The 17,076-nt window shown below is 38.9% G+C and overlaps 1 protein-coding gene across 1 annotated transcript in view; it reads left to right on the top strand.

The window, feature by feature from the left end:
* Positions 1-17,076, top strand: part of RGSL1 (regulator of G protein signaling like 1) — an 81,112-nt gene that overhangs the window by 14,633 nt on the left and 49,403 nt on the right. Inside the window, exons 7-9 of the mRNA XM_057728625.1 lie at positions 8,076-8,138; positions 8,585-8,807; positions 11,658-11,765. Coding sequence (XP_057584608.1) covers positions 8,076-8,138; positions 8,585-8,807; positions 11,658-11,765 — 394 coding nt within the window. The remainder of the gene's footprint in view (positions 1-8,075; positions 8,139-8,584; positions 8,808-11,657; positions 11,766-17,076) is intronic.

Below are 17,076 nucleotides of genomic sequence, written 5' to 3'. Positions count from 1 at the left end.
GTAGTAAAAGCTCCAGAACCCTCCTCCCTTCCCTCCCCACCCTTTGTAGAGACATTTGGGGCTAAAGGCTTAGATAGGCAGTGATTCCTGGATCAGCAAATCCACAGAGCAAAGCTCCCTCCCTCGGCCTTTGGTTTCCAGCAAAGATATTGAAGGTACTAGTATTATAGATAATGCTGGGCTATCACAGTTTCTAAGATTAAAAGTCTTGATATCATCTATGACTCACCTCTTTGTCTCACACTTATGTCTAGTCTATTGGTGAATCCAATTTGTTTAACCTTTAAAATATATCCTGGAAAAAATTTTAAAAATAAAATAAAATATATCCAGAATCTGGTATTCCTCCCCTCACCTGTTAAAACCAGTCCCATCCAAGCCCCATCCAAACTCGTCTGGATCACTACAGTGGCCTCCTAGCTGATGCCTCTGGGTCTGCTTTTGGCCCTCAGCAGGTTCATTCCCACACTGGCCACAGTGATTCTGCCAAAATATGAACTGTGTAATTTAGCTGAAAGTAAGTAAAAGAAAATCAGTGAGGACCTTGAAAACAGATGTCTGTCTCCAATAAAAGCCAAAGTCCTTGCTAAAATCAACAAGGCCTACACTGTGTGTCCTCTGCCTCTCCTTTCTAACTTCATCTTCCTCTGCCCCCATGCTCATCACTTTGGCCAAGCCAGACACACCCCCAGCTCGGCTGTGCTGCTCCTGCTGTGTGTCACGTGCAGACACCTGCAGGGCTGAGTCCCCCACTCCCTTGATTCTTTACTCAAGTCATCTCAGTGAGGCCTTCCCTGCCCACTTTATATAAAACTTAAACCCTATCCCCATATTACTTACTTCTTAGCACTTACGATCTGGATCCATGCATCTATCCTTCCGTACATACATACATACACTTTGTGTATATGTGTGTATAATACACGTATAATCCTTACAATGCACATGTATGCATTTTCATATACAATGTACATCTATTATATACACATATACTTGTATTATATTTCAAATAAATACATAATATGTATATATGTTATGTGTATGTTATATATATATGTATATATACATATATATATTTAACTTATTTTGCTTATTTTCCTTCTCCTTATGAGAGCAGAGGTTTTCATCTGTTTTGTCACTACTATCTCCCCAGCATCTAGAAAACTACTGGCAGTGTAGCATTCAGTTCTCAATAGGGCTCATAGACAGTCATGCTCAACAGACATTTGCTGAATCAGTCCATCCCAGTTGGAGATGACCCTTCTTTGGGCTTTGCCCACAACCATCCTTTGAGACATCTGTCTCTGAGAGAACTCTTATTTTCATCCATCTGTTCAACCATCCTCCAATTATCCAATCAGCTTCTGTTGAATGCTGATAGCATGCCAGCTAATATGTCTATATCCTGACTTCTGATTCACCGATGTGGAAACAGAGTCCATGTGCAACAAAAGGAAAAGGTTTTAAGTCCTGGCTTGGTCACCATTTGGCTAGGTGGTCTTGAACAAACTCGAAGTCTAAATTCTTTAGTTTCCCTAGGTCTCTGTCCCCAAATGTAAAATGAGAATTGGGACAAAATCTTTTTTGTTATTATGTTTTTGAATTCAATGGGTTTATAGATATGTTGAGGATAATACACTGTGAAAGCTAAATAAGTAGAGAGAAAATGGTGTGAACCTGGAAGACAGAGCACGAGCCTTAAAGTCTGCTCTTGGTTCTAACCGGAGGGAAAGATTGACAGCCGGTGCTGAAGATGTCAGGGGTACGGAATTTCATAGACACTGGCAGGAGACCAAGTAGGATGACAAGAAATTAAACTAAAATTTCCTTAGTTAAATAAAATCTAATGGAAAACAGATTCATAGTTACCAGGGACTGGGAGGAAGGAAAATGGGGAGTTGTTTCTTAGTTAGTACAGAATTCCCATTTGGGGTGACAGAAGGTTTTGGAAATAGACAGTGGTGATGGTTGTTGCATAATGATGCATGTAATTAATGCCACTGAATTGTACACTTAAAATGGTTAAATTGGCAAATTCATGCTATATATATTTCACAACAATAGAAAAATTTCTTTTTTAAAGGGAGAAAGTAAGGGCTTCCCTGGTGGCACAGTGGTTAAGAATCCACCTGCCAATGCAGGGGACACGGGTTAAATCCCTGCTCTGGGAAGATCCCACATGCCGTGGAGCAACTAAGCCCGAGCACCACAATTACTGAGCCTGTGCTCTAGAGCCCGAAAACCACAACTACTGAGCCCACGCACCACAGCTACTGAAGCCTGCGTGCCTAGAGCCCGCACTCCGAAATAAGAGAAGCCACCACGATAAGAAGCTCACGCACTACAACAGCTCTCTCCAACTACAGAAAGCCTGCGCACAGCAGCAAAGACCCAATGCAGCCAATAAAAATAAATAAATAAATAAAATAAATAAATAAATAAATTTTTAAAAAATTTTAAAAAAGAGATAGAAAGTAAGATTAAAGATACAAAGGACATTGAGTTTTAGTGAGGAGAGCAGAGAGCAGTGAATTGGAATTCCAGCTTCTCCACTTTCAAATAGTTTGATCTTAGGTAGAAGGCTTCCAGTCCCTTTTGATCTTTGTCTTGTCATCAGTACAATGGGATCATAATGGCTCCTTCAAAGAAAGATGCTGTGTGTATGGTGTCTGGCAAGCAGTAGGTACACAAACATTCATCCTCTTACGACCCTTAGTCAGATCCATAGAACCTTAGAATAAGACAAAGCCCTGGAGGTTCTCTCAGCCTCCCCTCTCATTGTACACATGAAGAGCAAGGTCTAAGGTCTCCCTGCTGTTTCCTGACAAGTGTGGAGCCAGCGTCCAGATTCCCTCAGTCTACTGCAGAGCAAGCAAACTTCCTTCTGGGAGCCAAATCCAGCTTACCTCTTATATTTGCATAGCCAGCGAGCTAAGAGTGTTTTACATTTTTTAAATGGTAGGAAAAAAATATCAAAAAAAGAATACATCATGCCACATGGGTATTATATGAAATTCAAATTTCAGTGTCCATAAGTAAAGTTTTATTGCAACACAGCTATGCTCGTTTGTTTATGTTTTGTCATGCGCTACAACTATACAGTTGAGTTGTTGCAACAGAGACCTTTTGGTCTGTGGCCTACACAGACTAAAATATTTACTATCTCTTTACACACTGCTCTGAGGAGGGGCCAAGAAGGTTTACCAAGTGATGGACAAACTCAGTTCTGAAGGAAACTCTTATACATCCTAACAGAAAATAATTATAGAAAAATAAAAAATAAAAATAGTAGGTCAAATTTTAAAAAGCAGTCATGGGGTTTTTAGACATTGTCATTTATTATTTATTCCTATCATTTTGCTTCATGTCTGATTATTTCTTCTAATGGAAAATGCTCTATTAAGTATTGTTTCTTAAGAAATCATTTTGATCATTTATTCATTAGTTATTAGATAGAATCATAAATCTTTTATTTCCTTCCTTCTACTGACTTTGGGTTCTGCTTGTTCTTCTTTTTCTAGTTTATGTATAAAATTAGATTGCTTATTTGAGATTTTTCTTGTTTCTTGAGTTAGGCTTATATTGCTATAAACTTCCCTCTTAATACCACTGTTGCTGCATGCTATAGATTTTGGTATGTCATATTTTCATTTTCACTGTTTTCAGGTACTTGTTTTTAATGAATATATTTATTTATTTTTATTTATTGGCTGCATTGGGTCTTCATTGCTGCATGGGCTTTCTGTAGTTGCAGAGAGCAGAGGCTATTCTTTATTGCAGTGCACGGGCTTCTCATTGCCGTGGCTTGTCTTGTTGCAGAGCACGGGCTCTAGAGCGCAGGCTCAGTGGTTGTGGTGCATGGGCTTAGTTGCTCTGCGGCATGTGGGATCTTCCCAGACCAGGGATCAAATCCGTGTCCCCTGCATTGGCAGGCAGATTCTTAACCATTGTGCTACCAGGGAATCCCTTCAGGTATTTTTTAAATTTCTCCTTTGATTTCTTCATTGACTCAATAGTCCTTCAGTAGCATGTTATTTAGTCTCCACACATTTGTGATTTTTCCAGCTTTCTTCTTGTAGTTGATTTCTAGTTTTATACTATTGTGTTGGAAAAAATGCTTGATATGATTTCAATCTTCTTAAATTTATGGAGACTTGTTTTGTGTTTCAACATATGGTCTATCAGCTCATTTGAATGGAATATTCTGTACAAATCTATCAAATCCACCTGGTTCAATGTTTCATTTAAGGCCACTGTTTCCTAGTTGACTTTCTGTCTGGGTGATCTATCTACTGATGTTAGTGGGGTATTAAAGTCCCCTACTATTATTGTGTTGCTGTCAATTTCTCCCTATGGGTCTATTACTGATCACTTTATATATTTTAGTGCTCCTATGTTAGGTGCATATATAATCATTGTTATGTCTTTGATGAATTGTCCCTTTTATCATTATACAATGTCCATTTTTATCTCTGTTACCCCTTCTGGCTTGAATTCTATTTTGTCTGATGTGAATATAATTACACCTACTTTCTTTTGACTGCCATTTGCTTGGAGTATTTTCTTCCATCCCTTCACTTTGTGCCTGTGTTTGTGTTTAGAGCTGAGATGAGTCTTCTGGAAGCAGTAAATAGTTGGGTCTTGTTTTTTAATCTGTTCAGCCACTCTGGGTCTATTGATTAGTGAATTCAATCCATTTACCTTTAGGGCGATTATTGATAAATGAAGACTTAGTCCTACCTTTTATGTTTTTTTCTTCTTGTTGCTCTGTGTATCGATGGTTTCTTTTCTCGTGTGTTTCTGTCTGTATTTTTAGTTTGGTGGTTTTCTGTGATGTTTTTCTCAGTTTTTTTTCTCTCTCTATTTTTTGTTTCATGTCTCTGCTCTAGACTTATGTTTTGTGGTTACCATGAAGTTTATATAAAACATCTCATAGATGATGTAGTCCTTTTTCAGCTGATAGCATCCTATGTTTACTTGCCTATAAGGGTTCTGTTCTTTTCCTCTTCCCTTTTTATGTTTTTGTTGTCTCAAATGATCCCTTTTTATGTTGAATTTATTACCAAATTGAAGTAGTTATAATTATTTTTACTGATTTTTTCCTTTTATGTTATAATTAAGTGCTTAACAACATATTCTGATATAGAATTGCAATTTTCTGATTCTATTGATCACCTTACTCAAAGTTTTTTGTACTTTTACCTTCTCATTTCAGGTAGAAGAACTCCTTTCAATGTTTCTTGTAGTGATGAACTCAGCTTTTGTTTGTCTGTGAAATCCCTTATTTTTCCTTCATATCTGAAGGATAACTGCTGGATAGAGTATTTTTGGTTGGCAGTTTTAAATCTATCAGTATTTTGAGTATGTCATTCCACTCTCTCCTGGCCTGTAGAGTTTCTGCTGAGAAATCTGCTGGTTCCCTAATGGGAGTTCCTCTGTAGGTTACCATCCTCTTTTCTCCTGGCTGCTTTTAAAATTCTTTGTCATTGAATTTTGACAGTTTTAATATAATGTGTCTCAGAGACAGTCTTCTTTTTGTGTTGGGGTAATCAGGTGTTCTCTTAACTTCATGGACTTGTGTATCCAGTTCTTTCCCCAGGTTTGTATTACTTATTTAAATAAACTCTCTGCTCCCTTCTCCCTCTTTTCTCCTTCTGGGATACCCATTATGTTTATGTTGCCCTTCCTAGTGAAGTCAGATAATTCTTGTGGAATTTTTTCTTCTTCTTCTTCTACTTTTTTTTTTTTTTTTTTTGGTCTTTGTTCTCTCTACGCTTTTTCCCTGTATCATTTCTAGATTTCTGTTTTTGAGCTTGCTAATTCTCTCTTCCATATGATCTGCTCTATTTCTGGTGCTTTCTAATGCATTCTTCATCTTATTTATTGAGTTCTTCAGGTATAGAATTTTTGTTTGGTTCTTTAGAGTTTCAATCTCTTTGGTAAAGTATTCCTTCTGTTCATTAGTTTTGTTCCTGAACTCATTGAAGTGCTTTGCTGAATTTTCTTGCAGTTCATTGAGTTTCTTCATGGCAGCTATTTTGAATTCTTTATCAGTTAGATTGTAATATTTCATGACTTCAAGTTTGGTTCCTGGAGAATTGTCATTTTCTTTTTGTGATACCATGTTACTGTGTTTTTCGTGGTGCTTGATAAGTTGTTCTTCTGCCAGTGCATTGAAGTAGCAAACATCTTTCTTCTTTAGACTTGATTCTAACAATTCAGAAAGCTAGTAATTAGAGGATTTTCTTTTGTTTTTTAGTAGGTGGTGCTATAGCACGTTTTTGGTTTCTCATACCTGACCTGCCTCTGTCTGTATTTGGGAATTGGCACTTTCCATCCTCCACCACCTCTGCTAGAGTTGTCGCTGGTGTCCTCATGGTCACTGCTTGTGCTTCTGGGGTTTCTCGTGCCTCACTGCTGCTGGCACCATTGCTGTCGTTGGCATCACTGCCTGGGGCACTGGGATGGTGGGCACCTCCACTGTGTCTGGGAACATCTGAATCATGGGCTTAGCTGCTGGATGGAGGGGAGGAAATAGGAGTAGGAGTTGGGGTTGTGGGTGCCTCTGCCAGTCCACCCATCTTTAGATGTACAGATGTGTGGAACTTTTTGGCATCCTGGTGTGTTGGGCGGAAGAACATTTGTTGAATTATGGATGTTTTATTGGTTGTAAATTGAAGGAGAGAGACAATGGGAGCATCTCATGATGCCATGATGCTGACATCACCATTCAGAAATCTTTGAAATTGGAATAAACATTAATAAAATGCTCATTTCACACGTTTACTCTTCCTATTTAATATATATATATATTTAGAGCTTATTCATTAGTCAATAACACTACATTACATTATATATTGCTATTATTCAATCACTAAGTTGAATTCTTTCAGGAATATACTTCACTTTGTTTCCCCCAGGAGCCTAGGAAATCTGATATGATAAAGTTATTAAAATTCATACTCTTAAACTCACCTTTTGGCAGCACAACTTGAGCAATTTGTGGAGACAAACTTACGTTCCTTCAAAATTATTATTGGCAACTTATTACCTGCAAAATAATGTCCAGGCTACCTACCAAAGCATTCAAGTTCCTTATGTATAGTCCCAACAAACCTTCCCTGCCTCATCCCTTGCCACTGCCCCATGCCTGAGCTCTTTGCAGGAATACTACAGTTCAGCCATGCTGGAATACTTATCATTCTCATACATGTTCTTTCACATCTCTGTGTCTTTGCTTAAGTTCTTCCCACTGCCTGGAATGCACTTTATTCCATGTCTGTATGGTGAGCTCCTACTTATCCTGCAAGACATAAATTCTGGTTTAAATCTCTTGCCTTTATGAATTTTTCCTGGATTTCCTGAACTCAAAATATAGATTTTGTTTCCTCCTCTTTGCTCCCAAAAAACTTTGTTTTCACCTCTATCATAGCATAAGCCATACTGCTGTTCATCATGCTAGAAGGTAAGTTTGTCAAGAACCAGGCTTGTACCATATTGATCTGTATATTTCCAGTCATGTGCACAGAGCCTGACACATAGGAGACACTCCGAAAATATGTGTCAAATAAATAAATGAATGAAAGTGAATACAGATAAATAAACCTAGCTAAGCACTGGCTTGTAGGGGAGTTTTGATTGTTACTTGTTTGTTTGTTTTAACCTAATGAAATATTCAAGTGGGTAAGGTCTTCAAGTGTACTAAGAGTAGACATACCAAAAGGAGTTGCTTGGTTTCCAGGACTATTTTAGGAATCAAATGAGATAGTACTTTGCAAAGGAACAAAGAAGTATGTAGATGTCAAATGACTGCCCTTCAGTAAATGATTTGCTATATCTCTTCTTAAGTAAATATCGGTTACTATTATCTGAGATTCAGAGAGAGGCTGCGGTGGGAGCTGTCATATTCAGAGAGGCAAAAGAATACCTCCTGGTTGGTCTAATGTTTCCTGTTCCATTATATCTCCAAATTAGAGAATCAGGAATCTGCAGCCTACTCTTCTCCCACATGAATACTAGCAGGAGAGATACAGAAAGCATCTCCTCATTACACTTATGTTGTGTTTGGATTTCAGATGCTTAGCCCCTGGTATGCTGAATTCCTGGATGAAGAGGACTACTGGTTTCTCATTTTTACAGTAGGAGGGACTTTGAGTTGGGGAGGAATCATGGGGTTGAGGGAAGAAAAGGGAGTAACTGCTCTTTTAGAAGTGTTATTTGTTAAAGTAAATGAAATTTTGATTTTTCCTAGTGACAACTGGGGGTTGATGTGCTCCCTGATGTTCTAAAGATAAACCTCTCAAGGACAAGGATTCAAGGGCATAAGCTGACTTTGAAGAAGTCACATTCTTATAGAATTTCTCCCTTATAGAAAATGAGTTTGATTTGAAGAGGGATGGGTGTGTGTGTGTGTGTGTGTGTGTGTGTGTGTGTGTGTGTATAAACGTGTAATAGTTCTTAAATTGAAAATAGTCAGCAGAGTCCATGTTACAGGGAGGCACAGAAGGAGTGGGATTTAAAAATCTTCCTTCTGCTCTAGATTCTATAGCAAATGCTATCTCCCCCCCCCATCCCCTTCTCTTAGACTCAGAGCAAGCTCATCAGCAGCAAGTGGCATAAAAGAGAATCTATAAGTAAAGAAGAGACCATTCTTCTTTATAAGAGATTTGAGGAGTCTCTGGAGTTAAGCCAGGGTTTGGCTAACATGGAAGAAATGGAATCTATGCAGTGGCAAAAGATAGCTACTGAGGACCTGAAGCAAGGCGGGTCTCTCGGGGTAGAAAGGAAGTCTCCAGTGTTTCTGGCAGGTAATGTCAGTCACCATAATTTTCTTTATCCTTACATGTAGGCAACTGCAAAATATTAGTATTTAACATTTAGTGACTATTTACTATGTGTCAGCACTGTGTAATGCAAAGATGACCTCATTTGATCTTCAAAATAATGTATGAGGTAAGTACAGAGTAACCGAGGCACAGAGAGGGTAAGTTACACACCGAAGGTCACACAGTAAGTGGCAGAGCCAGGATCTGGATCCAAGACTGACGGCCTGCAGAGGCCCCCACTGGCTCTGAAGAGAGCCAGAGCTCTCAAGTTTGGCCAGACTCCTGCCCACCAAGCATCACCACAGTTACACTGACTACTTCATTTCGTGCCTCTGAAAAGCATGTTCCACCTCAGCACACCTCCCTAGAATCAGATCCAAAGCATTTCTGTGAGTATATTTTTAACAGCCACCTTCCTCCCCCAACATAACACATCAGCCTCCAAGGCAGTGGAAGGAAATGGTTAGGAGCACAAGGTCTGCTGTCCCAGAGATCTGAGTTATATCCTAGCTCTCTAGTGACTCTGTGAACCTGAGCAATGTATCTAACCTCTCTTTAAGCCCCAGTTCTCTCATCAGTAAGGTGGGAAAAACAGGCTTGTGAAGATGATCCAAGATCGTGAAAGCTTTAGCACCACATTTGGCAATAGTAAGAGTAGCCATTATTGTTCAAATTGAACAAACTGCTTTAATTGTCAATGCTGAGACAGTCAGAGTACTTCAGTATTTCTCAAACTTCAATGCACAATAAATATATTTAACTTCATGATCCAGGGGACATATACCTGTGAATATGTTTATATATTTCTTTATATATAAAATTTTTTTCACAAAGCAATACCTGCCCTTTTTACCTAAGATGATATACTCTCATACTCTCTATTTTATTTCATTTTGTAAAAGCTGGTGATGACTCTATTTTTTGACCTGCTATTAAGTCATGACCTACACTTTGAAAAATATGGGTACATATTAGTCAGCCAAAGCTTTGAAAATTCATTTCCACCACTGCCTTGCTCTGTGAGCTTACTTGGCAAGTCACTTCCTCTCCCTGAACCTCATTTCCTCATCTGCAGAATGGGGATGATGGCACTGTTGAAAGGACTGGAGGTGATGCATTTGCATGGTAAGCAGGTCCTCAATAAGTAGTACTTGTTAGATTACACTAAACAATGTAACCCTCAACTCTCTTAAAACTCTGATGTGCACTCTGTATACAAAACAAGATGCTTTGGGTGCTTGGCCCTCGGAGTGCGCTTGGGCACGAGTTATTTAAATCTAGCATGAACAGGTCTTCTGTTTCACCTCAGGATTTCACTTTCTCTCTAAATCCCAAACATTCCCAATCTTCTCCCAGGAATCAAGAGAAAAATGAAAGAAAGGATGGCTGGTAAACTTGACCACACACATACCGGGCAGGGGGTATTCCCTTGGTGGCCATGGAATGCCAGGGGTGGTCAGGAAGAGTGGGAATCACCTCCATGGAGATGCCCCCTCTCTCCTCCCAGCACAACCTCCACCACTGCTTTTTTGAAATGCAAATCTGACCCCATAAAGGGCCTCCTGTGCATTTGTCCAAGCCAGAGCCCTGAGTCCAGGTAGCTGATGCCCCCACTCAGACTATGCCATAAAGTGACTGAGCATCAGAGCTAGAATACACTCATCTTTCGTGTGGAGAAACTGAGTCCCAGAGAGGTAAGAAGACTTGCCCAAGGTTACTCAACAAGGGAGGGATTGATGCAGGACTAGAAACCTGGATTCATGGCAGCAATAATCCACTGCTCTTAAGTCTACAGATTCCCCCGGGGTGAGAGATGGTAAAGATGGCAGTGACAATGCTGACATAGGGACAAATGACACTCACAGGGCCACACCCCATATTCCTTCTAGACTCTACCAGTATAACCTCAAAAAGTGCTGGACTGCCCTGGAGAGTTCCAGGGGAACTGTGTGTGATTAGACTTACTCTAAACCCCAGAACTCACAACACAAATGAGTGTTTTGACCTTGGTAGGCAAGGTGCTGCTATCCTGCCATTGCCCAATACTTCATTAAAACTTCTCTTACTGCCTCAGCCTTACTCTCCCATCTCATTCTGGATACAAAAAAGGCACTCCCTCTCAATGCACCATGCATGCCTAGAAAGGATGCATGCATGTCTAGATGTAACATGCATGCCTAGAAAGGATGCATGCATGTCTAGATGCACCGTGCATGCCTAGAAATGATGTATGCATGCATGCATGTCTAGAAAAAAATAATTCACTCTCAAAGGACAATGATTTACCACTATTTATGATATTCAGATTTATGAATTGTCAATTCTGAAAGTAATTCCCAAAGACAGAGCCAAGAAAGAGAAAAAGTCCTAGCATGTTATTTGCCTTAGGGATATTTACTGTCCCTAAGTGCATCAAACTCTTTGGAGTAATAACAGAATGTTTGAAATGCATTTGCAGCTCCTCCCTATAACACATGGGGTTTGAAGGGGTCAGTATTCATTTGGATGAATTACTTCTTGTATATGTGTTAACATTTAGTGTCTCTTTCAAAGTCATATCAGTTACCCTAGTATACTTAGGCAGAAAATCTCCATGGGTCAGGTATCCCCAAGATGCACAGAAATCCCCATTCTGGAGGACAAGGGAGGCTGTATTTTCTTGCTCCTAATTTGGCCTGGAAACTTGTATTCCCTGTGTAAACAGTCCATTAAAACACTGTTGTCCTACTTAAATAACATTTTAAAGGCAATACCTTCAAAAAAAAAAGTACATGAATCTTTGAAACTGGAGTGGGCAACTAGACTCCATTCCTGTCTTTCCCTACTTGATAGACATAAAGAAAATGTCCTTTGAGGAACTCTGCTATAAGTATCCAAAGGTGGCTGTAGAGAAGATCAGTGATGACTACAAAATATATTGTGAAAAAGCACCTCAAATAGGTAAGTGTTTAAACTCAAGCATAGATTTGAGACAACCAGGTAAGAGAAAATCTCCAAACTCAAGAGGCATAAGCCAAAAGAAGGATGGTAAGCAGAGAATGACCGTGGCTTTATTTTCTCCTATAAAGCCAAAGAAGGGCATCATGACAATCAGATGCAGTTATAAATGAATGAGGATGATGATGAAATTGTTAATTCCTGCCTTCTTACCTAGTTATCACTCTGTGTGGTTTTTTTTTTTTTAATATTTATTTATTTGGCTGCGCTGGGTCTTTTAGATGTGGCAGGCAGAATCTTCATTGCCACATGTGGGATCTAGTTCCTGGACAAGGGATCGAACCCAGGCCCCCTGCATTGGGAGCATGGAGTCTTAACCACTGTATCACTAGGAAAGTCCCCACTCTGGGGTTTTAAATAATGCAATTTTTTTCTTCTGCCAAGATTCCCGGAGTCAGAGATTTGTGGAGGGAGGTTTGTTGGGGTGTGTTCTTAGGAATAACACCCATAAGGGAACGAGGAAAACAGAATTGGGCAGAGGTAGATGCTGAACGGTGAGGTAGTTATGATAAACATCAGCAGATCCTATAGGAAGCTCTATAGCTAGGATGGTCCTTCAAAGTTGTCCCTCATTGAAGCAAGAAACTTTTGTACCTCCTTATTAACTCATATGGGATGTGGCTGCCTTTGGGAGGACATAACGTTGGGTTGGGCAGTGCCCTTTGGCCAAGGCCACTTCCAGAGGGGACCTCAGTTGTGAATGTCAGCAGCCAGCAACTCCAGGCAGCTGGAGGAATGAGTGCTTTGCTCCTAAAGAAAGGAGCTAAGCCATGTACCACAACACTCAATACAGTCTACTGGCTTTGTAAGGAAATTTTACACACCTTGGAGCAGTTCTTCCAGGAATCTGGTTGGTTTCTTTACCTAGGGAACTTATACAAGCAAGGCTGACACACACTACTGTAGCTTGTATGGAGGTCACAACAAATACTCCTCTTCTCCCCTGTTTGCTACCCATGAGAGATTCCTTTCATGCTCAGCTAGTGGCTCTGCTGGTCTTGGGGGGCTTACTTGACACGATAACCTAGACTTTCTTCCCTGAGGGACATGAGCCCCTGGTTATCATGACTTCTCAGGCTGTGGCTGCCCACTTGTTTATCTGTCATCAAAACTGGGCAAGGGACTGCCAAGAGTGCCAAGTGAATTCTCCGCTGCCCCTCCTACGGAACAGTTCACCCTGATGATTATAGTCAATTGCCCCGCCAGTGCAGTGACTCCTTTGCTTGCCTGCTAGCCTCTTGGCATAAGGAACTTGAAGTGACTGAGCTCCTACTGTATCCCTAGTAGAAACATTCGCACTCTGGGAACCAGGACCTCTAGGCTGGTACTGTCTAATATAGGATCCACTAGTTCCATGTGGCCATTGAGCTCTTGATGTGTAGCTGGTACCAATAGGTTAAATAAAATCTATTACTAAAATTAGTTTCACTCTTTTCCTTTTAGCTTTTTAAACTTGACTACTAGAAATTTTTAAATTATATATGTGGTTCACATTATATTTCTATTGGACAGTGCTGGTCTAGACCCACGGAACCTAAGGTTGTACAGATAAAAAATTTCCCTAAGTAAGTCACAGATACTGATGGTAAGTGGGTATCTTCTGCTTTCATCCCTTGATTCTCATACTCACTATTCAACTTATTGGGGCCACAGCACCATATAATGGTCTACCATTTATCCTGGAGTATAATGTCTCATTTTCCCAAGATATCATCTCCAAGCTGGTTTCACATCTAGACCTTCAAAAAATAGCTCTGTTAATCTACCAGGCCAGCAGCTCTCATAGGTGACAGAACTAGTGGATCCCATCACCATATGCCCATTGCCAACCCCCTTTACTGTAAGTATATCCCTTGATCAGAGGCAATGTTATGTGGGATCCTATTCAGGGGATCAAACACTTGTAAGCCCCCAAATATCAATGCTGACTGAAGCCTTGCAGTTAGGAATATGCATCAGTTCCAGTCCAGATGAAGAGCTTTCCCTTTCAGAGTAAAGATGTCCAATGTCATGAACTTGCCACCAAGTGGGTAGTTGGTTTTCTGTGAGGGATGTTGAAATATGAGTTCAGCATTTGTCTCTGTTGCTGCCACGTTGAACGTTTGGCAGCACTAGTAGCTAACTCAACCTTGGTGAGTATGGGGCCCATGCTACTGGGTCCACATATAGCCTCCATTCCTGTCACCTACCTAGTCTGTTCATGAGCTCATTGTGCCAGTAGTAGGGTGGATTATGACAACTGGCTAAATCACGCTGTCTTCTTGGCTGTTTAGTGCCTCTTTCATAGTGGTTATTTATTGATGGGCTTTAGGATACAATACAAAGATCTCCATCCTTCAAATATTTATGTATTCATATCATCTATTTCTTCTTGTATGAATTTTGCAAATTGTGTCTTTCAAGGAATTGGTCCATTTCATTTGTGTTATCAAATTTGTGACATAGAGTTGTTCTTGGTGTTCTTTTATTACCCTTTTAATATCCATGGTATCTGGTATCATAGTATCATGCTTTCATTTCTGGTATTAGTAATCTCTGTCCTCTTTTTTTTTTTAGTTAGTCTAGCTAGAGACTTATTGATATTATTGATATTTTCAAAGAACCAGGTTTTGGTTTTATCAATTTTCTCTATTGATTTCCTGCTTACAGTGTTATTGATTTCTGCTCTAAGTTCTATTATTTCTTTTCTTCTGCTTACTTTGGATTTTGTTTGCTCCTCTTTTTTGAGTTTCCTAAGGGGGAAACTTAGATGATTGATTTAGATCATCTTTCTTCTATTCTAATACATGCATTCAATGCTATAAATGTCCCTCTAAGCACTGCTTTTACTGCATCTCCCAAATTTTGATAAGTTGTGTTTTTATTTTTATTTAGTTTGACCCATGTGTTATTAGAAGTATGTTTTTTAATCTCCATGTGTTTTGAGATTTTCCAACTATCTTTCTGTTATTGATTTCTAGTTTAATTGCATTGTGGTCTGACAGCAGATGTATAATGTATAATTTCTAAACATACCTTAAATATTTTAAGGTATGTTTATGGCCCAGAATGTGGTCTGTGTTGGTGAATGTTTCATGTGACCTTGAGCAAAATGTGTATTCTGCTCCTGTTTGATAAAGTAGTTTGTAGCTGTGTAGTTGATTGATCTAGTTGATTGATGGTGTTGTTGAATTCAACTAGGTCCTTATTGATATTTTGCCTGTTGGATCTGTCCATTTGTGATAGAGGGGTTTTGAAGTCTCCAGCTATGAAAGTGGATTTACATATTTCTCCTTGGAGTTCTATCACTCCTAGAACTCTTGTTTTGTTCACATAGTATGACACTCCGTTAGGCACATATATGTTAAAAATTGTTATCTCTTTTTAGAGAATTGACCCTTTTATCATTATGTAACGCTCTTTTTTTACCCCTGAAAGAATTCCTTTCTCTGAAGGTTGTTCTCTATAAAATTAATATTTTTGCTTTCTTTTGATTAGTATTAGCATGGTATATTTTTCTCTATCCATTTACTTATAATCTATATGAGTAAAGTCAGTATCTTGTAGCTAATATGAGGGTGAGTCAAAAATTATCTGCACTCCGATTATATTAAAACTTCTGTTGGCCACACAGCCAGAGTGCAGATAATTTTTGACTCATCCTCATATATAGTAAAATGTTGTTTTTTGACCCACCCTGACAATTTCTGTTTTTTACTTGATGCATTTAGACCATTGACATTCAAAGTGATTATTGATATAGTTTGTTTAATATCTACAATATTTGCTACCATTTTCTATTTCTTGCCCTTGTTCTTTGTTTTTATTTTTGTCTTTTACTCTTTTTCTGCCTTTTGTGATTTTAATTAAGCATTTTATATTATTCCACTTTCTCTCCTTTCTTGGCATATTGGTTATACCTTTTTTTAGTGGTTGCCCTAGAGTTTGCAATATACATTTACAATCAATTTAAGTCCACTTTTATTTTTTAATTTTTTTAGAAACAAAGTTTTTTTTTTAATTTATTTATTGGCTGCATTGAGTCTTCGTTGCTGCACGTGGGCTTTCTCTAGTTGCAGTGAGCAAGGGCTACTCTTCGTTGAGGTGCGCAAGCTTCTCATTGCTGTGGCTTCTCTTGTTGCAGAGCACGGGCTCTAGGTACGTGGGTTTCAGTAGTTGCAATGCGTGGGCTCAGTAGTTGTGGTGCATGGGTTCTAGAGTGCCCGCTCAGTAATTGTGGCACACAGGCTTAGTTGCTCTGCGGTATGTGGGATCTTCCTGCATCAGGGATCGAACCCATGTCCCCTGCATTAGCGGGCAGATTCTTCACCACTGCACTACCAAGAAAGTCCATAAGTCCACTTTTAAATAACACTATACCACTCACAGGTAGTGTGAGTACTTTATAATAACAAAACAATCTAATTTCTTCTTTCAATCCCTCATATCATTCTTGTCATTCGTATATATTTGGCATACCTAGGCGTATATATAATTGAATACATTTTTGCTATTATTGTTTTGAACAAACTGTTATCTATTAGGTTTATTAAGGAAAAGAAAAAAGTTTTTATCTGCATTATTCCTTTATTTGATACTCTCCCTTTCTTTATGTGATCTGAATTTCTGGTCTATATTATTTTCTTCTTTCTAATGCATTTCTTTCAACATTTTTTGCAAGGCTGATATACTGGCAACAAATTTCCTTATTTTTTTGTTCATCTGAGAAGGTCTTTATTTCTCTTTACTTTTGAAGGATAATTTTACAGAATACAGAATTCTAGGTTGGTGGGTCTTTTATTTCCTCAGCACTTTAGATATGTTGCTCCACTTTCTTGTTTGCATGGTTTCTAAGGAGAAGTCAGATGTAATTCTCATGTTTATTCTCTATAAGTAGGATGTTTTTTCCCTCTGGCTTCTTTCAGGATTTTTTTTAAATCTTTATTGGAGTATAATTGCTTTACAGTATTTGACTTTCTGTAGTTTGAAAATGATATGCCTAGGTGTAGTTTTTTGGTCTTTAGTCTTCTTGGTGTTCTCTGAGCTTCCTGGATCTGTGAGTTGGTGTCTGACATTAATTTGGCAGGAGGGATTCTCAGTTATTATTGTTTCAAGTATTTCTTCTGTTTCTTTCTCTCTTCTCCTTCTTGTACTCCCATTAAACACATGTTATACCTTTTGTGTATTTGTTCCATAGTCCTTGGGTCCTTGGATATTTTGTTCTGTTTTTTTGTTTGTTTGTTTGTTTTGTTTGTTTGTTTCAGTCTTTGTGTTC

The sequence above is a fragment of the Hippopotamus amphibius genome, chromosome 3 (genome assembly GCF_030028045.1).
Source record: "Hippopotamus amphibius kiboko isolate mHipAmp2 chromosome 3, mHipAmp2.hap2, whole genome shotgun sequence".
NCBI lineage: Eukaryota > Metazoa > Chordata > Mammalia > Artiodactyla > Hippopotamidae > Hippopotamus > Hippopotamus amphibius.
Note: the sequence above shows the minus strand (reverse complement) of the source record. Positions and strands in the feature narration are given on the sequence as shown.